Here is a 22,973-nt window from a genome sequence, read left to right as displayed (position 1 = left end):
TTCAACTCAAACCCATTTGCAAGAGCTGACCAGTTCCAGGGTCTGACAGTAGCTCATAGACTTTTAAGACCATATTTTGGTACACAAATTATGTTATTGCCCAACCCCCATCACCATTAGGGGGTTGTGGGGTTTGCCTTAACAGTTGTTCAATTCTTAGTCAGCTCCTGATGACTAGATTTACTGCAAGGATGGAAACGTAGGGAACTTTAGGTGTTTTGGATGGTATTTGGCAGGTAGTGTGAACGTGGTTTGAATGTTGTTGTATCCATTTTCCTGACACAAAATGAAGGATGCTTTGAAAGGGAGAAGATGCAAGGTGATGCTCCCAAAGTGAACCCTGATTATTGTAAAACTGATGGCAGGTAGGTCTGCTGATATAAGTTGCTTGGGTGTTTGACACACACCCCCACACCCACATATCTCACCAGAAGAGCTGAGTGTCACCATGAGATTCAGAGGCTGAAATGTTGGAGGTAATATGCAAAAAAGATGAAGGAGAAGAGATTGAAAGGAACCTGATATGCATATTTTTTAAAAGATGGAGGTGGGGAATTGAGAAAACAGAAATTAGGCTTCCCTAGCCTAAGAGCAAAAGAGCTTGATAATTTTCCTTCTATCCTCTTCTCCATGCTTCAATTCTCCAAAGTCCCACAGTAACTGGGAAATACCTGCATCTGCATGAGCTTTTCTAATCTACTCTCTGTTATACTAATTCTTCCAATGATCTTTACATATCACTCAGAAGCCTTATGCTCCCAAATGCTCACTTCCATGCTTCTCAAGTACCTGTATATATTGGAAAGATCATGGAGAGGTGTGAAAAAGGTCTGATCTGAAAGTATGCTGTGTGGAAAAAGGGAAGATTGGGACTGTGGAAGGTTATTTTCTTCCCAAGTACAAATGAGCAGCTATGACAAGAAAGACTCAAAAACATTCTTCAGCATTTCCTTATTATTTATTGTCTTACCAAAAATGAAGTAAGTGATCTTAGTAATGACATGCAAGGAGGGAAGGCGTTTTAAATATTGATATCAACAGCCTTGCTCTCAACTCTCTGTACTCAGTTCTGCAGAGTTAGGAAACGTGACAACTTTATGCTAACTGCTACAGCATGTTTGAGCAATGTCATTTTCCCCAAGTGGAATTAGGAAAACACAGCACTTTAGAGCCTGCATAAAACTCTACTTAAAAATACTACTGGCTTAGTGCAAAGCACTGTCACAAGTTCTTGCATAAAGTTTGCAAACTGCAAAGTGTCCAGGCCAAAACTCACATTTCCTGACTGTACCATGGCTGGTTACTGTGACAGTCTGTCATAAAAATTCTCTGCTTCAGAAGAGCACTGTCCTCCCTTTGGCTCAGCTGTTCCTTTCACTGGGATCTTTAATTCCAGGCACTGAGGTGAAAATCTTTCTCAGTTGTCTTTGCTCAACACAGCACTTGAGGTCCCACCCCCAGCAGCCAAGAACCTGTGGGGTGGATCAGAGCCACAGGTTGAGCCACTTAAACGTGCAATAAATAGATTTTAGTTGAACTGGCTGGTGCTGTAAAATGCTGGGGGTTAGGCAGGCTGTGTTTAAATGATTAGAAATAGACTGGTGACCCACTGCCAGGAGACACAAAAAATGTCAAGTCACTTTAGTCAGCTTGTAAGTTTTTGGCTGTTTAGCGTTTGACCACTCAGCTTTTGAACACCAGCCATGGCTCTGTGACACAACACCCTATGTCATACACAGCACTAGAGGGCAGAGCTAACACCTGACGACAAATTAGGGTGCCTTAAGATCCAGAGAACATACCTTAGAATGCAGTTAAACGAACTCCTAGGAAATAGCTGGAGAGGGAAGCTGAAACACAAAAGTCAAAATATTAGGTGACTGGTAAAATAAATGACAAATTAATTGCTATGCTGGAAGCATGACAAACACTACAAATACTTATATGTTCCCCACAGCTGGTTGGGAGCATTTGCAGCTCTGAGGGACTCCTTCCATATTTGCAGGGATCTGTTTGCAAATGGAAGGAATGGACGTGTCCCTTTGAAAACCAAAGTGGAGATGCTGGAGCATAGTTCTGTAAGGGAAAGGAAACTCCATGTGCTGTGTGCCAGGGAGGTGGCAACTTTGCTGGGGCCAAAGTCCTCCTGCCACTGGCCCTGTATTATTCCTGGGTCTCCATGCAGTGCAGCCCACAGGTGATTGCAGGCACTTGAAATGGGAGTGGATGGAGATGGTGTGAGGTTTTGTGATAAATACTGAAGGTCAGCTCTTGTGTGTTGGTCCCTGTTGGCCCTGTGTGTGCAGGGGATGCAGCACAGCACCTGCTGATGCAGGTGCAGGTGCTGGTGCAGGCAGCCTGCAGCCTGAGACCTCAGGAAGGGACTGTCTTTTATCTGGTTGCTGCCCTAGGACTGTGAGAAGATGAGCCACATTCCATACTTGCTCATGCCATGCCATATAGCCACAGTGTGAGGCATTCAGCAGCTATAGACTGGGTAGCTGAAGGCAGCCTTGAATTTTATTGCTCTCTCTCATCTTACTGCAGATCTTGGCTGGTGAAGGTTGGAGAATGTGAGAAACTGGATGAAATAGTGAAATAGGAGTGTTTCGTCTGCAGGCTCAGCATAGAAATCTAGGCAAGGTATTAGATTCTTATCCACCTATTTTACAGATGCCCACGGAGAACAAAAATAAACCACTTGGGTAAAATTACATCATTTTCTACACTGCTACATAACTTTCACCCTTTAAACTGGTGCAAGGTCTTAAAGAAAGAAGGAAGTAAAACTTATCACACTCCCCCAGACAAATAACACCAGCCAAGAGCAGGCAAAATTTGGTTTACCTCTGTTTGTCAGAAAAAAGAATTGAATTAATTTTGTATATCCCTAATATTGCAGCTGCTATTTTATGACCAGGTATCTTCATTCTTTTCTTAAGAGTGCTTAGTCTCCAAGAAATGAAGTATGATTTTTACAGTTTACATGGCAATGATTTATATGAGGGTCATGGCCTGTCACATGACAACACCTGACCCCACATAGCATGATGTAAGTGTAAGAATCACACTCTTTCTTAAGGTCAGCATCTCCATGACACAGATCCCTGTGTTCAACCCACCACCCACAAAGTGGGGGAAACATGTCTTTTCCTTTTTTAAAATTTTTCTCCTTTTTTGTCAGCTCCCTGAATTACTTTCAGGTAGTTCTGCACATTTCTACTTTTTCATTTAATTAGGTGCAAACACTCTGTATAAATAAAATAAAAAGTTCTCTGCAGCTAGCAGACTGTTGCAGACTGCCAGACACTGAAAAATGTTTGTCCGTGTTGCCATTGCCTAATAATTCACATTTTATAAACAAAGAAATCTTTCTCTCCCACTTTTTTTCTCTCACATTTCCAGTTAGCTTTTGGGGGTTAGAAGCTTGGATACAGCTGCAGAAAAAGTTTGGATCCCAGTATACAGTAGGTGTACTATCCATGGAAACAATAGGTGTACAGTACTACCAAGGTTCCCTGCCTGCCTTTCAGTCACACAGACTCCATATCCTTTAGGAGATGTCATTGCAGTGCTTGTATGTAAATGCTATATAATCTGTTAGGTATTTCAGATCCCTTTACATGGTCCTTGGGAAGCCAAGTCATAATTCTTTATGTCCTTTTTCCAGCAGGGGCACAAGGCGTAAACTTCCCCCATTACAATGATATGGTACTATGAAAGTATCTACAAAGAACTTGTGTTGATTCACTAAAAGCATATCAGAGCAGTGTGTAAAGTTGATTATCTCTGTTTATATGTGAAGAGGGAGAGTCTGGAGAGGCTGTGCAGGCTTACAAGTTGCTGCACCAAAAAGCTGCAGAACCCAAATCCTCTTGGTTTCCACAGTCCCCCAGTATCTACACAGAGCCATTGTCAGCATGTCTGGCCCATAGGAAACCAGTTATGTGGTTGCATTTATATATGGATAACTGGTATCTGAAAGTTGGGAAATGGAACTCATACCTGGGCATGGTATCACTGCAAATAGTTATAGAGTTAGCCTATAGTGCCATAAATCTGTGTAGATGCTGCAGCTGAGTGTAGGGCACTGAGAAAACTGTATGCCACAGTTATTCGTGCATTTAGCTCCTTTCAACTTCAGCTCAAGACAGGACTTCAGAACTTCCAGACTTTATCATAAATTCTAGTAATCATGCTGGTTAGAGCAATTTAGTTGCCACCTTGCTCTCTTTCTGGATCTCTTTCTTAAAAAGAAAGTAGTGAAAATTTAGGATAAGTAAACCTGAAGCCTATATCCCATTTAAATTCAGTTCTTCAAGCTAAATTGTGCAGACTGTCAACATCTGTTGAAGTTATAGCATTCTGCAGAGAATCAAGTTAAACAGAGTCTCATGCTTTAGTGATGGAGGAGAGAGGTATCTTTGTCTGAACAGAAATTTATTTCTATTGTGCTTTCTTCTGATATGAAAAGTGACCATTCCTATGACTTTCCAGCATTCTTTCTTCAAAGACCAATTTCTTGGCCAGCTGCAGCACTTTAACAAATCTCTCAACATCTGCCCAGCTTGGCTTGAGATAGCAAATGTTTCGGAGTGTCTACTTGCTCAGGACTTTAGGACCCTAGTCCTCATCTTGAAGAGGCTCAAGATCATGTGTTAGAATCTGCAGAATTGGAGCAATGTTTACAGTATATAAATTTTGAGTGGCAGAAAGTAAATATTCCTAGTAGCAAATATGAAGTGACCAAATACAATTTATTTACAGTATATATTAATATAGTGTAAATAAATGTGTTGCTGTTTGCAAATGTGTCTTTATTCACTTTCATTTCTTTTAGGTGTTTTATTTAGTCTTAACAATCCACTCTAACTTGAATGACATATTCCAGATGTAAATGTGCACAGATGCTGTTCATGTTGTAGATGTCCAAATCTTTATTGTGTGCCTCACAGCACACGGGTGTCTTCTGTGTGTGCATTCATATGTATATGTACATGCTTTAGAACCTAGTGTCTTCCGGTGTCTTACTCACTGCATAAAAGTTTGCACACACTGAAACTCTGTTTTATAAAATATCCCCATTGGCACCTTCACTGCCCCCAAGGCAGGCACAATATATCAGTGGTGTAAAGCTGCAGGGACAATTAATCTTTTGTAATCTGCCATAATACATTGCATTTTATACACTGAATAGTCTGACTGATGTATTACTCTAGTGCCATGAATGCCACAGGTTGTGAGCAAAAGTTATATCTGTTTCTAAGCATCTTAACTTCCAGATCTCATTTTGAGATTTTGCTTCCAAGAAGGATTTGATTCTAAAAACAGGATTTTTTTTTTTCGTTGATTAATGTTGATTTCAATGCAAAACCACGCATATCTTCTAAGTATAAAACCTACTCTGCTGAGCTTTATAAAAATCTTCCAAAATACACTAAGACCAGGAATTTTTGCTGGAATATAAGACTGGAAGGACAACTGTTTGGCAGTGAAATACTTACCTTCCAGGAATTCATAACTGGTAAATATCCTTACCTTTCCACACTTACAGACTTCCTTTACTGTTGATATGGGATGGCAGGAAGAAGCCAGGTCATTTACAAACTGTTCATGCTTTCAAAAAGGAACAGATCTTGTGGTCTTGTGGTAATTCTTTAAAATCAGTAAGATGTTCTACTCAAGAATACAAGCTGAGATTTTCCAAGACAGAAGCCAGAGTGGCAACATGCCTTTATTATATCAACACAAGGAAATGAGCCAATTATAGCAAAACTAACCCAACAGACCTTAGGAATTTTAGATGGAAATCCAGAAGATACTGCCCTTTCCTCCACTTGTTTTGGCTAAACTCATGAGGACAGCAAAGGGCCAACAAAGTCATCATCCCTATGACAAGTGTCAGGGAAACCTGGAGCTATTGCTGTGGTCATGGTAGGTCTCTGTTAATGTATGTGAGTCTTGCTGTAATTACTCAGTTTCATGGAATCACTTTGCTGTCTCACTAAAAGTGTCCACCACTTTTTAAAATAAGGGTAGAACAATTGGTGCATGAGGGGGTTAAAACTGCATTTTATGCCATTAGTTATGTTGCTAGTAAAAGAAACATAAACTCAGTGCATGTTGCAATTTTCTGTTTCCCTTTCTGTCACATTGTATGTTCATTCCCATTACACAGAGCACGGAGTTTCTGTTGAAATGAAACGCACTTTTGTAGTTGTGTTATGCCAACCATCCTATGTTAAGGATGAAGTGAGAAAGAAACTTCCCATCCTTCTAATTTTGGAGGCAATCCTTACGAGTTAGGCTGGCAAAGCAATGCAAAAAAAAAAAAAAAAGAAAGAAAGAAAAAAGAAACCCCCCCCCCCCCACACACACACAAAAAAACCCCCAAAAAAAACCAAAAAAAAAAAAAAAAAAAAAAAAACCCCAAAAAAAAAAAAAAAAAAAAAAACAAACCCTGCTGCCCTTCCTATTCTCTGGATAAACAGAAAATTCAAAGCTACCTAAAACCTATCTTCAAGTTTTCAGCCTGTAGATTCATATGCCAGTTATGGGTATACAGGAGAGGAAGAAGGCTACAATTCTTTTAAAGTCAACAGGATTGGAGCATCATCTTCCCAAAGTCATCAAATGTAGGTGTTTTTAAAACTTCTACTGCTATGGTGTTACTTGCTTCCTTGAATTTCTCATACAGGAGTTCCTGAGCTTGAGTCATTTTTGTGAGACCAAAACCAATACTGCACAAATTCATCGTTCTCAGACCATGCCTGTAGCTGCCTACCAGCACCTTGCCTTGTAGGACACCAGGGCTTCTGGCAGTGAGAAGGGTCAGCTCCTTATTTCTGCTTCTTGTAGCTCATGTATTCTTGCCAGAATGAACATTTCTGCCCAGCTTCAAATTTCTAAGGGAAAAAATTTTAAGAAGCTGAAATAAAAGCAAAATAGGATGGGAATATGAAAACAACATTTCTGAGCCCTGCTGAGTTCCAACAGCAACACAAAACTATTCCATTTATATATTTAGCTAAATAAACCCTGGCATCACCAATAGTATGTTTCCTCTCATTGTGGGGGTTTCTTTTGACTTGTGTTGGGACAAATATAAGACGAATGAGAATGAGGGACAGATGTCAGCTCTGTAAGTGCTAGTGGGAACTGGAAACTCCCTTCATCAGCTGCCTTCAGAGTGTCCAAACCTGCCCGAGACCATTCATGCGCAGCAGGAGTGCTGACAGAGACCAGCTGATGGACCCCAGCTTCAACCCGCAGTTCCTCATGCCCATCCCGAAGCTGGAATCTGAAATAGCAGAATTAATCCATCCCGGTGCTGCTCTTCAGGGAGGCTTGGTCGCCAGGGTCCCATGCCTTCTGGCACTTCTCCTCACCTGAGCACCATCACTCTCGCTGCAGCAGGCACTGACCTCAGCAAGGCACTCTGGCTGATTTTGTGTTGTGGAGAGGAAAACGCTCCCCACGCCTGCACCCATCCCTCTGGAGACGCACAGCTAAGCCCACAAACTCACCGTGTACCAGCACCAGCTATGGAGCTGCCCTTCTCCTCACACAGGGATTACTGCCGCCCGTCGCTTGTCCTTCCCCCCTTCTCTCTCCCTCCTGGCTTTTGCATTTCCTCCACCGTGATCCATGAGGTATTTACCGGCAGGATAATGTGACTTTTCACACCGGTTCTCTGTGTGCGCTGCCCTGCGGACTGGGCTGGGTAAAGCCTCTCCCCAGCCCCAGCTGGCTGGACATCTCCCCCCAGCTTCCCCTCCCCTTCACACTAGCCAAGCCAAGGATTCCTCTCTCCCTCCCTCTTTCTTTTTCCACCCCTCCCGCCTTCAGTGCAAACCCAAGGCGCAGGATCCTGCCGACGGAAAGTGCTCCTTGAAATCATCACCGCAGACCCCGCTACGAAAGTGCAGAGAAGGAGAGAGAAAAAGCCTCGGCAGCCAACCTTCTGCAGCTGAGGGCTTTGCAAGCAGGGCAATGGCTCCAGGCTCTCAGAGATTCTCTCTCACCTTTCTCCAGGGCGTGGGATCTGTCTTCTTCTTACTTCAGATCATCTCTGTTCAGGCTGATGGTGAGTCTCCCATTCAGTTTGGGCTGGGTTGCTATGGCTGGAATGAGGGCTGTATGTTGAAATGTGTTATTGCAAAAAGAAAAAAAAAAGAAAAAAAAACAACTTTTTTTTTTTTTTTTTGTTAATAAGAAGCTTAAATACATGCCCCGGTTTGCATTAGGAAACTTCTGATTCAGAGCTTTTTGAGACTTTACAAATATTCTGGGGTTAAAGCAGAGAAAGGAAATAAGATCCCAGAAGGCTAAGATTATTTTATTACAACAAAATGACAGGATAGTGAACTTTTCCAGAGGAAATAAGAATAATGAAACAAAGCCAGAACACGACTAAGAAGACTCAACTATATTTTAGGAGACCACTCTTTATAATTCAAAATACCTTTTCCCTAAAGAACTTTCCAATCTCCCCACTTCAGATGTGTCACATTATATGGGCAGGTACTTGAGGAAGGGAATCCAAGAAGTGAAAGACTTTGAGAACCTCTTCTGTTCAGTGCCACAAATGCTGAAAATGACTTCTCACCCTTGCACATAAGCTTCATCTGCACTTCACTGCTGAGGGATGTGATCAGGACATGGATTTGGATGAAGAACCAGCTACCAGTTACTCTGAAATGGGACTTTTTACTCGCCAATGGTGATCCTGAAAAGCTGCATCCCTTGAAAGTTTCCAGTAGCCTAATGCCCTTTTAATGATTCAACTTGTGATGATGATGACTGACTTGTCTAAACCAGAACACTTACTTTTGAAACAACTGTATGTTTTCCTGGGACAGCAATGCTGAATGGTCACATTTTTCCACTTTCACAGCTGAGATAGATTTATGCCCAATCTCAGGATTTTTTTAATTCCAATACCCTAATCCTTTACCATTGATGTATGCTGCATTATTCCAGAAAACAGAACTTAAACATTATAGGCAATAAAAATCTCTTCTTGTTTGTTCTCACAGTATTTTTACTGTTCAAGTTAAATTTCTTTCAGTTGATGACAAAGTATGGCAAAGGAAAGGGAGAAAATTAATCTTGCCTGTATGTTTCTACAGCTTTGAGTAGAATGTATAAATGTATACCATTTATACAACAGGACCCTTTCTTGTAAAGTTTAAGAGAGTTACATTTCATTAAGCATAAAGGAACTGTGTCAGAAAACTGCATTATGTTGCAGTAGGCAAAACTGTGATTCTGTTTTTAGGATGTACTCCTTCCTTAGCAAAATGCCTTTGAAATGAGAAGAGGGGGGAAAATCGTATCCATGAAAAAGGACTCTTCACAGAACTTAAGGACACAGGGCAGGAATAATAATTTCCCTTGCTAAGAATGCTTCACCTGAAGATCCCCTTGTTTTTTCAGGGGCACATTCCAATTTTTATTATTTCCATAAAATTAATGAAACTAACTTTTTGATTCCTAAACAGGCATCTTCTAAAAGAGAAAGGGAAAAAAGTTGGAGATCATTTTAAGGTAGAGGTCATGACAGAATTTAATTGTCATTCAACAGTTTGTCAAATTCACATGTAGTAAAACGTTTATAGTATGAAAGGGCAGAATATCTGACATATTTTACAGTTGTCAAGCATTATTATAATAATGTGGTTTGCAATTTTATTTAAAATTTAGGTAGCATTGTGAAAGATGTGTAAGTCGGCTATTAACTTGATTTCAGTGGGTTCTCCTAATACTAATTTTGAGCAAACAACTGTAACGCTGTCCTATAAGCCATCTGGGTTAAAACAGAAAAAAACACTGTATGTCAGCTTTAAAATTTACTGCTATATATTTAAGAAGATCTGAGAGTGTGAAACAGGATTAATACTATCTTTTGTAGCAGATTCTGGTCTGATCCACTCAGAAACCACCTTCTCATTTTTAAGGTATGGGTCAAAATATAGGTGCTAGTTTCTAGTACATGTAAATGTCACTTAAGTGCCAATGGGCCATTCTGAGTGACACATACGTGTTTGTGTATTTGTCATTTTTAACTGAAGGTATCTGACTGTGTTGCAAACTGCTAAAGGGATTTCGAATATGTTTTGTAAAAAAACTGTGAAATTCAGACTGGCCCCTGTTACAGTCAAACTTCTGAAACTGGTTGCAATGTATTTCCCTAAGGAAGAATTTCACTATATTATCTCACACAAAAATAATGACAGAGAGTAGGCAAGAAAACTGACAGCCGTTGAGGTCTGGTGAAGGTGTAAAACTTCAGAGCTTAATTGATCTCTTTTGACCATTATTTACCGTGGCACATGTTGCTGTAGCACAAATAGGCTGCAGAAATACCCAGGCAAATGTAGAAATAAAATATAGCTCCGTTTCACTTCGCAGCTTTTTTTTCCCGATTGAAATGTGCTTGCTCAAAGCTGTTCAGGTCCGGGTCAGATGGACAGAAGACTCCCCAAGGGGTTGTTCATGCTCTGAGGTACCATGGTGTGCCACTGCCAGTGCAGTTACTGGAGAATAATATGTGTTATTGTGGTAGTTCTCAATTGTATCAGTGCAAATTCAGGGAGTTTAAATTGTTTTCTATTTGCACTGGAACAGGAGAACAAAGATGCAGCTTCCTGAATCCTGCACAGGAGTTGCCTCAACTTTTTTTGCCTCCCTCTTTTGTTTTTCAAGGCTCCTAAAATATCCACACATATGAACTATAGTTTTCTGCAGAGTACTTGCTCTGAGACAGAGCATGTCAGGAGAGGGTGATGGCTAATCATCTACTGTACTGAGACACTCCTGAAATGAAAAATGTGCTAAATTCAAAGCTTTTCTAATTGTGCCAAACTGTAGCTGGTCTGTTGGCTAAATTTGGATTACGTGAAGCGCTATTGGTCAAGCCAGTCATCAGCAGTGCCCATGCATAGTGCCTGCAGAGGTTGCAAGTGAAAGGATCCAGAGTCCATGAATCTGGACACAAATAGGATCTGAGAGACATGCCTCTAACTACAAACTGATGATGTCGAAAGTAGGAAAATCCCCCTAGTAACATTTTTAATTTGACTTGTTTCGCATTCTTTTTTTTTTTTAAAGTAAAGGAAAAAATGTATGTTTTATTCTTCTGCTCTCTCTAGATGCTCACATTTCAGTAGCAGGTGTCTACACATTTCATTCTCCCGCTTGCAAAATAACACACATTTTTGCGTGAACAACTCCAACTATTTGATCCTAAAGTGTCCAGTAAAATCAAAATTTAGGATCAAGCTGGGTTTAGCTGATGGGGACTGTATTGGACTCCACTTTTGCACATCTTTGATCAAATTTGTTTGGTTGAAACCGATTAGGTTTTATTCTTTGAAATAGGAAGTGTCATGTTGTGTGGTCAGCACACTGGGCATGCCTTTTAAAGTGCTTTCATTTTATATTATTTTTGAGGGACAGTCTTACTTTAAGGTATATTTGACTATGCAGTTTTATATTCCTTCTTCAAGCATGATGCAAATCCTGCTGAAGACATGGAGAAATTTGAACTAATTTCAGTGGGCTGTGAACTGTGCCTATGCACCTCAGAAGAATTTCTTGTTGTATCTGTTACTGTAAGAGAATAAATCAGCCAAACTCTTTTCTTGATAACCAATAGAATTCTGTTAAACCCACTGATCTTCTGTAAAATATGTAGAAACAGCTTTTAGATGGTTTTGTTTTGAAGAACTCCTTTTGTGCACTTCCATATATCTGATTGTAGATGTCTTTAAAGTGTTGAAAGCATTATGGGGATCAGTTGTTAGAGGCTGAGTTTAGCAAAATTTGAAGCTGGGAATAAGGTGGAGTAAGAGTAATGAACCATTGAAACAATTTCCTATAAAGTGTGCTGTAAATTCTCCATTGCTTGGAGGCATTGAATCATGACTAGATGCATGTTGAAAAGACATGCTCTAGCTCAACCAGGAATTTTTGGACTTGATGGTGGAATTACAAGGGGAAATCTACAGTCTAGTTAGGCAGGAATTGAACTAAGGGATAAAAATGATTCCTAGGAGCCCTGAGATCTACATCTTTGTGGATATGTTTCTAATCAGAATACATTGGGGCACTCTTAAGTAAAAACTATATTAATCTATTGCAAAAAAATTACTAAAACATTATCAATATATCAAAATAGAATCAATATTCTGTTATCATAGTGATCAGATAATGGTAGGGGCTAGCAATCTAATATAGGCTAGTTATTAAAGAGGAAATCTCTTTTGTTTCAAGCATGAATTGTTTATGTGAACTGTGAATTCTGCTGACAAAGCAGTTGGAAGAATGATGTCTTATTATTTATGCCTCATCATTGAAGTTAAAAGCTTTATCACTTGTTTCAAATGGGAATCTAAAAGAATCTTACTGTGAGAAGGATCTTTTTCATTCTGAACCTGCTAAACTTAACATGTTCAGTACGTGTCATGTGAAATACTACTTTGCGTGGATTTTAGCTTGATCTTTAAATCAAAGGGACTTGCTTTCTTTAGAAAAGCTTCAGAAAAGTGTGTAGAGTTTTGGTAACAAATTTCCACCCCCCTGTGGAGGTGGAAGCCTTGTGGGAAACAAGTGTTACAGGGCAGAAATGAAGTGACAGAGCTGAGAGGGAGCTCAGACAAGGTGGCTGCTTAAAGGTAGCACAACCAAAAGCATACTACATTCCTCATGTAGACATGGTCCTTCATCCTGTGTCTTATGGAAATACAGAACAGTCTCACATTTAAAACAGAATGACAACACATCTCTTGATACTGCCTCAGAGATAAGACTAATTTCAACCACCCCAATATAAAAAAATTACTATGTCATCAAGTATGAGAGACAATCCTTTTTTAAGAAACATTTCATTACAAATAGGACTGATAAAAACGTTACAAATAATAGCCAGGACCCTTAGGTTCCCTTAGACTGAAAATGATACCACTTTTGAGATTAAAAGTGAGAAAAATTCAATACATGCATATCTTGAGTATGTTAGCCATGACACTGTAAGCTGCAGAATTCAGTGTTGCAGTCTTTTTTGTTTAGGGGGATTTCCTGTTTTCATGTGGTTTTGTGTTTTTCCTGTTACCTTGCTAGCATATCCCATGTATTTTTTTTCCTGTCAATGCCCCTCAGTAGTGTGACACATCTCAGGATATTGAGGATCCAGTTATTCCATTGGTCAAGCATCTGATCAATGAACCTTACTCAATATTACATTTTCTAAGTAACAAATTAGATAAAACCTGAGGGCATATCTTGAAAACTGGGCAGATAGCCATAGAATTTCTAAAACTTTGAAGAAAATACACAGGTTGGTCTGATAAACATATTTCCCTTCTTTACTCACTTCTAACCAAATTCTGGCTGACTAGAATTTCCTATGAAGTCGTTCACTGTAACTTCCCAACCAGTAAGTCTTTCCTAGCTCACCTTATAGTTCACTTGTTTATATAATTTGACCATCCCAGATACCTTTTCAAAGGACAAGACTCTGTTTTGACAGCATCTACATAGGTTCCAGTAAAATATTAGTATATCTTAAGTACTAGCAAACAACATAACAGTAGTCAAGGAAAGATGTCTCAGCCTCTGTCTTGGATAGGCTAAATTCCTTTAAAAATGTAACTCTTGCTTACTGGTAAAATTATTAAATCATTAACTAATTGTATCCAGATGGAACTCAAAGCTTGACCATTTTCCTTTCTTTAAGGCTTCTAACTGAAATACTAATAGCTGGAAAATAAGGGTTATGCCATGTCAAAATAACATTCACAATTTAAGTCAGATGTTATGCAAACTTGCCCTATATGTCTTTGACAATGTACCTCAGTCCTAAGAGTCTAATGGTGAAATATAGAAAGTGGACAAGCTTTTAGTTGGGACAGAGCCTTGTAAATCATTATATTTAATCTCTGTTTTACTTTAGGAGCAAAAGTTGTTTTGCCATTTAAGAATGTCTGTTCAAAACCATCATCTCTCACTTTGTACTGTCACTCTCCCTAGGCCATACACACTTCACTGTGCCTGTCAAGACTTTGGAAAAAGGAGCTACATTAGTGTCATGTGCATTATTTGGGACATGTTGTAAAGAATCCTGATGTTTGTGTACTCAGGGGTGTAGAGGCTTGCTGCTTTCACTACTTTGTGTAAAACCCCCCATTCTAATTACAGTTAATCATTTTGATTACAGTGGAGAAACCAAAGACAATGTAACCTAGTGGTTATCACACTCCCCGGTGTTTCTGGTTGTATTCCTTGGTCAACTACTGGTTAACTTCCTTAGGAAAATCACTCTGGGTACTCTGAATTTCTGTTCCTTCTCATAGGTGCTTGTCCTGCTTATTTAAATTGCCATTTTCCCAAGTCTGGATGGCTTCCTGCTGTGCACATGTAGAATTCCCACCTAAGTAGGAATCTTCATTAGGACCCATCTACCCTTGTTAGCTAATGTAAACACAAATTACAAGTTTACTTGAGAGAAACTACATTTTTTTATGTAAGGACTGTGATTCTTCTAGTGGTTGTAGCTGTGCACAGGTGAGAACAGAAAGCTGTTGGGGGCAGTCCTACCCTGTATAATTGCCCTGTATTTGGGATTAGAATCAGATTTATCAGTTTGTTGAAAGAGCATATGGTGAGAGTGCACTTGTTACAGAACCAGGCTGAATCAGTTCAAAGAGTTCCCAATACTGGTCAATATCTCCTATGAGAGTGAAGCTGGCCACATAATGAACACTTGGTGTATGCTGGAAGTTATGCATTCATATAACCACTACCACTAATCCACTTTGGAAATAAGACATAAATAAGAGTTTCCAGGCATTTACGGAATGAGCAGCGCTTAAAAATTTTCTTCCTGCAACTGCAAGCAATCTCAGTCTGTACCTTTGAAATCTAGAAGGTATTCTGAGGGATGTTATCATCAGAAAAAAAGAAGTTATGGCAACTTAAATGTCAGCTGCAAAGTGTCTCGTTTATTTCTTTTACTGGAGCACCCAGCTAACATGTTTATTCCATAATCCAGTAACTTCTCAAACTTCAGTGCCAAAACCCCAACTGACCTGTTCCCAGTTGCCAAAACCTCTAACTTTCACCCTTTCAACTCTCCTGGTATTAGATAAATTAAAGTAAAATAAACTGAACTGAAAATAAAAATAACACAAAAAAATGTTATGCTAAATATGTTCTCATGCTCATTCAAAAAAATAAAAAGCCTTCCATTAATAAAAAATTCTGCCTGTCTTTCCAAAAAGACATGATAATGAAGCCATCTGCATTTAGACACCGGATGTCATAGAATGACATCATTTTGATTTTAGAGGGTAAGTATAAATCTATTTCTGATGTGGAAGAGGGCTGCAATACTGGCTTTAAGGCATGGGCTTACTTTATGGATGCTGCTGTTATAGAGTAATTGTAAGATGTTTAGTAATGGATTCCAGCATTAGTAGCCTACAGGAGCTGTTCTTTGTGATTTTGACTTTATATGTGCATATGAAAGAGTATCATGCTTTATCTCTCCAGATCTTAAGCACAGACCTACAGAGGCAAGACAAGCTTCCCCTCTGAGTTAGGAATGACTAGTGGCTTAGCCATTCTTGCTTTTCCTGTGGTGGACAAAATTAAAAGAAAAGCTAACACAAGGATACTTGCAGTCCTGATTAAATTAGGCTTTCAAAAAAATGGTGGGTCATTAAAATAAACTTAGTAAAAGCATGAAGGCTTTATTTGGTGATAATTTGCAATATTTCTGTTGAATATGTATTGAATACAATTCCATGATGGATGACATGTCCTTTCTTGGTGTTGCAGGCAAAGTGTTTGCACTTGAGTCCAAGAACAACTCTCAGGGTCTGGATTTAGCCAAAGCTGAGAAAGCTTGTGTTGACCTGAGTGCTCGCTTAGCAACTGCAGAAGAACTGAAAAGGGCTGTTCTGGACTGTTCTTTTGCTGGCTGCACCACAGGATGGCTCGCCAGCGGCTCTGCTGGGTAAGGACAACAGCATAACACTTTCTGGGAAGTATGAATGATGGTTGTCAAGCAAGTTTTCCACCTTGACTAAGATTTGCTGAAAAATACTGGCCACAATTCGATCACCATGACATACAGCTAAATTGGCCACTCTCCCCCAAGAATTAGTTTTTTACAGCTAATATTGTAGATACACAGTATTCATCAGTTTCACATTATGATTTCACAGATTTGACACAATTTCCTCTTCTTCTTTCCTGCTGAATTACATCATCATGGCTCCTGTTCCCCTGGCCAGTGGTGGGGTGCTGAGCCCTAAAGAGCCTTGCAGGACACATGTCCTTGCTGAGGACATGGTGCTGGAGTTGGTGTCAGTGATCCCACTGACTCTGTTATCCTCCAGTCCTTCAGAAGCTCAGCAAACAAAACTTCTCATGGGGAACCACGTGTCTGTCTAAGATATCAATGCATGGCTGAGCAGACAATAGGCATGTTCAAAAGGGCCCAGATGCACTTAGATATGATAACCCACATGTGCTAGAGAGTTTGTTGAGAAAGCCCACCAGGGAACTGACATTGTCCCTCAATGTGTTTGAGGTAGCTTGGGTGACTTGACATGGCACTAAGCTGAGCTTTTCCTTGCACGAAGCCTTGCCTTGTTGCCTCTGTAGAGACTAATTTGAAGCAGGAATGTAAACGGAGGTGTTGAGGGAATGTCTGATGTCACTGAAGCTGGGACCACACAGGAATTGCCCAGAAGGAGTATATCAAATCTATTTTCAATGTTCAATGGGGATAAAGATTCGTTTTATGGAAAAAAAGTTTCCAAATTTTAGCATATTATTAGATTATGTGACAGTTAACAGACTTTAGGTAAGCATTGGTGTTTCTGTATTTTTAGTAATAAAATTTCCAAAGGACAGAAAATTATTACTATTAATGAAATATTATATTTAAACAATTTCAAGGAAAAGCAACCATTTTATCTGACTATATTTTTTTCCAGGTGAAAAAATTGTTTGAAAAATTTTTTGTATGTACTTCTGGTCATAAAAAAAAATCTAGAAAGGTCTCAGGATAAAAGACAGTGGTCTAAACCCCCAAAATCTTTTTCCCAAGACAGTTGCTGAGATGTCTTGCAGGCTAACTAGCCAGGGAAACTATATAACTGTAAAAGTCCACAGCAAAGTTGTTGTACAGGGTCTTTTATACAACCTCTGTATTCTGGAAGTAAGGAATGATGATGCGTAGGAGAGGAAATCATGGCTTTTTTCGTCTAAGCAAATCCACTGGTTAGTCCAGTGAGATCCTCAATTAACTGCTATGGGCACGGGAGCTGTGACTATTAATAGATCAGCTGTAGACTGAATATCTTCACTATCAAAATTTTGATAAAAATACAGTGATAAAAATACATCGTAAGCATGGGAAGGAAATTAAGACTTTTCATCCCTTCTAACTTGCTGTACTCCATTCCCCCAGTAAACCTGTCCTTATTATGGAAGTCTCTAAAGTATTTATCAGAAAGAATCTTGTGGGGGCACATCAGTACACCATTGCTGTGCAGTCACCACATCTGACCTTCACTGGAAAGCTTCACCAGAGAGAAAATTTCTTCAGAGCTGGAATTTTATACTCTGGGGCTATTTTACCCATGGTTGGGCAAGCACCAGAAAGTATGTTACTTGGTTCGTTGAACTGGGTATTTTTGGCTCTGGGGAAAAATAGGAATTGTAGACTGCCTAAAAGGGCTAATCTGTTTTAACTGTAAGTTAATGCACCTCTGGAGAAAGAACTGAGCAGTTGAGTGCAAAGAGTGCAAATGAGACAAAGCTGTTTAAGTTGAACAAGTTCAGCTCCAATATAGAGAATTACAGAGAAATTTAGATGAAAGGGTAAAATGATGCCAAAAGGAGTTCAATGATAATACCTGCAGAAGGAACATGCAATCTACTTCAAAATATCTTTACAGGGTCTGATTTACCTCTGTCAGGCCAGGAAACTTATGAGGACATTGCTATGGACAGCACAAAGAAAACCTCTGTCAGACTGCAGCTGTAATAACAACAGACAAACAAACAAACAAACATTCAAGCAAACAAAGAAGTTGCTAGAGTGTTCATGGAATGGGATGAAGAATATGAAAAAAAAATATACGTGTAGGTCAGTGTAATAGCCTCCTTTGGAATACTATATGTATTGTTACTTTATCTTGGAAAAGGTACTAAAAGTGTCTCAAAAAAGGGCTCAAGAATGATTAAAGTAATGGAAAATCTATTAACAATGAACTCCAATTATTTTACTAAATTAGTTATTTATTTTTTTAAATGTACCGATTCAATACTTTGGGCATTTACTTGATAACTGGAAACATGACAGCAGGGATAAAGGATAGCTGGTATACAGTAAAACCTCTCCACATCATTTGATATAACCTAGAGAAGGGAAAACAGGCTTCACAGCATGCCCACGAGTTAGAGAAGTATGGAAAATTATTTCCGAAATAAAGGACTCTTTGCTGGGCACACCTTGTGTAGTTATCTTGATGAACCTCCACATTTTTGATTGATAGGTGACCTCCCCACATCTGCCAGGTCCAAAACTGTTCAGGACTTTATAAGCTGGTCCTAAAACCTTGGAAAACTCCCAGAAGCTGACTGGCGTCCAATGCAGATTGCAGAGCTTTAGTCAAATACTCTCCCATATCCTCTTGGACTGTGTACATCAGAAAGGAGATGAATAGGAGGGAGCATGATAGAAGTTCTTAATTTCAGGAAGAATGAGGTTTGGTTTATTTATTTGGTGCCTGGAAGGTATCCCAGTCTTTCCCCTGAGGAAAAATGGATTAGACATTGGCAGTAGAAGTAAACACAAACAAATGATGTGATTGAAGTCATTACAGTGTTGCAGATTTTCTGACATTCTTCAGCCCTCCTTTCACCACTTAGATTTAAAACTGAGTAAGACCTCTAGCAGACATGCAAGGACTTTTTCACTGCTTGATCCATTCTCCAGGTTTTGCACAAGTCTGGGATTTGTTAACTTCTGATGACTATTTATGGTTTTAGTGAGTAATTATAATTTCACTCCTGGTAAATATATCCATCACTGTTGATTATTTTGTCCGTACTATTTTTACAGCCAAATCATAGCCTGGAAACCTGTGGGAGTTTCTCCTGTTATGGTAGAAGCACATCACTGAGCCAATGTGAGCATGTTTATACTGCCTGCTCTCTGGCCTATACCTCTTCCATGGGCAAAGAGGAGCATTTGGACTAAAGAGCCAGTCCAGTATGGGAGACTGTCAAATCTCTGATGACTCTCATGTAAATGCAGATCATCCATATTTAAATATGCCCACTTCATTCCCTGCAAATTGGGCTAGTCCAAGCAGCAGGTCTTGATGAATATGATTCATTTCATCTGATGCAGAATGGAAATTGCTTAAACAAATAGATCACTGCCAGCAAATCCAAAGACACAATAAACTGGGTGGTTTTGTGGTTTGAGCAGCCTGAAACAGAACTTCTTTCACAGGAATATGGGGATGTTCTTGTCTTGCCCTTGCAGTTGTTCAGGCCAACTGAATTCAGGGTTCAGGGCTCTTCACACAGACATGTTCCTGGCAGTCCAGGGGCTTGGGAACTTTTTGAGAAGAGCCACTGACAAATAGGTAGGGATAACTTCTCCCAGCAAGCCAGAAGTAAGCCATTTACAAGTCAGTCCTGACATGTGCAACTTATAAAGTATTACACATTGTTACATTTCAGGAAATGAAATGTCGTTAGGCAAGTCTCATTTGTCAGATGAGCCCTAATAGCTATTTATACTAAAAATGACACTCTTATGACTTACTTGCATGTCAGACAAGTGAGTCAGTAAAACCATCAAGTGATCTGCCAGAATATAAATGAAAAAAGGTGGCAGAGTTCTCTGAAAGGCTCTCACTGCTATCTTTTGAATTCAGTTGTCACGCTGGAAAACTTTGTATTGAGGCTTCCAGCACTAGGCAGCATGTCCTGTAGGGCATTGACTTCTTTTCTCAGGTTTTTGAAATTTGGGAAGTGAACATGACACAATTGGCATTAATACCAACCCTGTGCAAAGAGCTATGTATTTTAAAAATTGTTAAACATCCTCAACACCTTGCATAAACATCCTCATAGCAAATTCACTAATTTCCAGTGCTTTTGTAGGCTGGAAAAGATGAAGCTGTCCTATTCCCTATCCTGTTCCTTATTTGCCTGCAAAGAGATGGAGCCATGGATCTTTTCTATAACAGCTTTGAAGCTCTGCATAGAATTTTTCTTCTATGAGAGACTTCCATCAGGGCTGTCAACCTCCTCCTTTGTGTGAAATTGCCCTGGGCTGGCTCCTACCCAGTCCCTGGAGAATTTATTCCAGAGGGGATAAGTCTGGAGTGAGCAAGCAGAGTCAGCTAGAATAAGCTCTGCTGTGAGAGTCAGAAGACGGGGTTTCTTTTCTTGGTTGACCACAGACCAGGTGTTTGTTACTAGGAAAATTACTTCGTCTCTATTTTTCCTTCCTTTTGTTAGCTCTTTGGGTTTCCCACTGACTGCTTATAAATGTTTCTACAGTGTCAAACACAACAGGGCCCTCACTGCAGATTACACCAGTGGGAAATGTAATAATAAGACTCAAATATGGCATTTCACAAGACTACCTACTTCTTTTTCTGCCTACTGCGTGGGACTTGCTCAGTACCTGACAGCATGGTAATAAAAGCACATTTCCTGGGAAAGAAAAAAAGCAATATCCAAGGAATGAAATAAAGGGTCAGTTGCTAACCCTTTCCAGTCCTCTCATCTCTATTTGTAAAGCCTTGGGCTTGTGGGGCCCTTGAAATTCATCCAGGTGTACATGCTAGAACAGGCACACTCCTCTTTGCAGAGAAGCAGTTCTGGTGATACGTGACTTTGGCAAGCTCTTGGTTTTATTTCAAGGCTGTGCTCTGCTGACTGGTGATAATGCACATGAATTTGCTCCCAGACATATATTTGAGGCAGGTCAAGTAACTCCCTTCAAGAGAAAATTCCAGACATAACTGACAGGACATGGTCCAATTCAAAATGCTGAACTTGCTTATGAAATTGTCTGAGGAGGTGAGGAGGTTTTGGACTATGGAATGCCTTCATGTCACAAACTCCAGTGCCACAGCTCACAGCTCGTGTCATGTGCTCCTAGAAGATGACTTTGTCTTCTTGCTGCTTCTTGTCAATCATCTCAGTAAGTCTCATGCAAGGTAAAAACAAAATAATTGTGTTTCAGGAATAAGGATTTCTACATAAAGCTCAGTCAAGAAACTTGAATTTAGGAAAAGGGCATGGCCAGTTTACTCCAAGGGATGATGTCACTGAGCAATGTAGACACGAGCCACTTTCCATCACCTTTGGGAGAAGCAAATCTTTTCTTAGCACAACTTGGGACAACAGCATGGACAAAGTATGACAGCTATGTTTCGTGTGAAAGAGACAGCTTGCTGCCGTGCCACCCTGAAGCCCCCTGGCTTCACCTGCCTGGCGGAGGCACAGTCGGCTGCAGGGGACACTCCCCTGTGTCTTGAGGAGAGTTGGGGAGCGGCTAAGACAGAGCGCTGTGCTGTCTGCCTTGTAAGGAGGAGAGGCGACATCCAAGGAGGAAATAAAGGAGCCAACTCAAGGCTGGGAAAAAGTCTCAGGTTTAATCCATGCTCCAAGGAGATCCGGATGCCATTGTATCTGACAGCCGAGAGTGGCCTCGAGGCTCTTGCAACATCTCAAATACGGGGGTGGTAACCAGGGGGAAGGGACGCCCATTAACCAGTGGGGGGATCTGGGGGAGTGGAAGGCAGAGGGACAGACAGACACACAAACCAATGGGGGAAGTCCAAGGGAGGCACCCCTGGCTCTCGTCTAATCACTTGATGCCAAAGGTGGAAGATTCTGGGAGAGTGGGATGGGGAGCCGAGTGATGGACAGGGTGCCAGGGAGGGGACAGGGGAATGACAGCATTTTCAGGGAGATTGGCATTGAGGGAAAGGCGGGAAAGCTCGGGGTGGAACCACCAGGAGAAAATGGGGAGTGAAGGGGCAAACCATTACAGAACTGTTACAGAGATATAAAAACACAATACAACAACAGCCCAATAATGGAATAACATTTTAGGAAATGTACTTTTTTGAGGAAAAGCACAGCACAAAAGAAAATACATCTTTTTTAATGCATTTTCTAGGACAAGCACCCAAACCACCATCTGCTGAACTGTAGAATCACTGTCCTCAGAGCTGCCATTTACTAAGTGAGATATGACTCTCACTTTTAAATTGTATTTTTACTGGAAGGTTTTTTGTAACGAACTCTGAGGGATTTAGCAAAACTTTAGCAAGCTTTGGCACAAAAGGCATGGGTTTGCTAGTGAAATTAATTAATGCCAGAAGGTTAAAAATCATTCCTAAGACCATGGAAAATTACAATATTGAACAGGAAGGCAAGCCTGACTATAGAGATGGAGTAACAGAAATGGGGTGCAATGCTCAGAGGATTTTCTGCCTTAAACCAGCCAGAAAGGCACAGCAGGAGAAAGAGCTGGGTGTAGTCACAGAACACAGGATGGCAGTGGACCTGTTGTAAAGTGAAATAACTCACATAAAATTTGTGAGAAAAATAAATGTGATCATCCTAAAAGACAGCAAGCAGCAATTCCAGAGGAAAGAGGGCAGTACTGAAGAGCTTGAATGAGGCACCAGTGACACCCCACCTGCAATAGCGTAATGCAAATCTTCACACCCAAGCTCAGGAGGTCTGGGCTCAGACTAGGATTAGACAACAAAACATCTCTCTTATTAAAAGATGATTAAAGGTGATCATTTATTTATCTGAACAAATGAAGACAGAAATGGGATATACTTATTCTTTGCAAATGCACAAGAGGTGCTAATACCAGGATTTTAACTTGCCAGATAGTTCTAATGAGG

General features: G+C 40.2%; 1 protein-coding gene across 1 annotated transcript in view; it reads left to right on the top strand.

The window, feature by feature from the left end:
- Positions 1 to 7,602: 7,602 nt before the first annotated feature.
- The window catches only part of SUSD5 (sushi domain containing 5), a 39,826-nt gene continuing 24,455 nt past the window's right edge, over positions 7,603 to 22,973 (top strand). Inside the window, exons 1-2 of the mRNA XM_068203132.1 lie at positions 7,603 to 8,086; positions 15,841 to 16,018. Of these exons, the coding sequence (XP_068059233.1) occupies positions 7,993 to 8,086; positions 15,841 to 16,018 (272 nt within the window). The 5' untranslated portion in view covers positions 7,603 to 7,992. The remainder of the gene's footprint in view (positions 8,087 to 15,840; positions 16,019 to 22,973) is intronic.

This window comes from Anomalospiza imberbis, chromosome 1 (assembly GCF_031753505.1).
Source record: "Anomalospiza imberbis isolate Cuckoo-Finch-1a 21T00152 chromosome 1, ASM3175350v1, whole genome shotgun sequence".
In the NCBI taxonomy this organism is placed as follows: domain Eukaryota; kingdom Metazoa; phylum Chordata; class Aves; order Passeriformes; family Viduidae; genus Anomalospiza; species Anomalospiza imberbis.
Note: the sequence above shows the minus strand (reverse complement) of the source record. Positions and strands in the feature narration are given on the sequence as shown.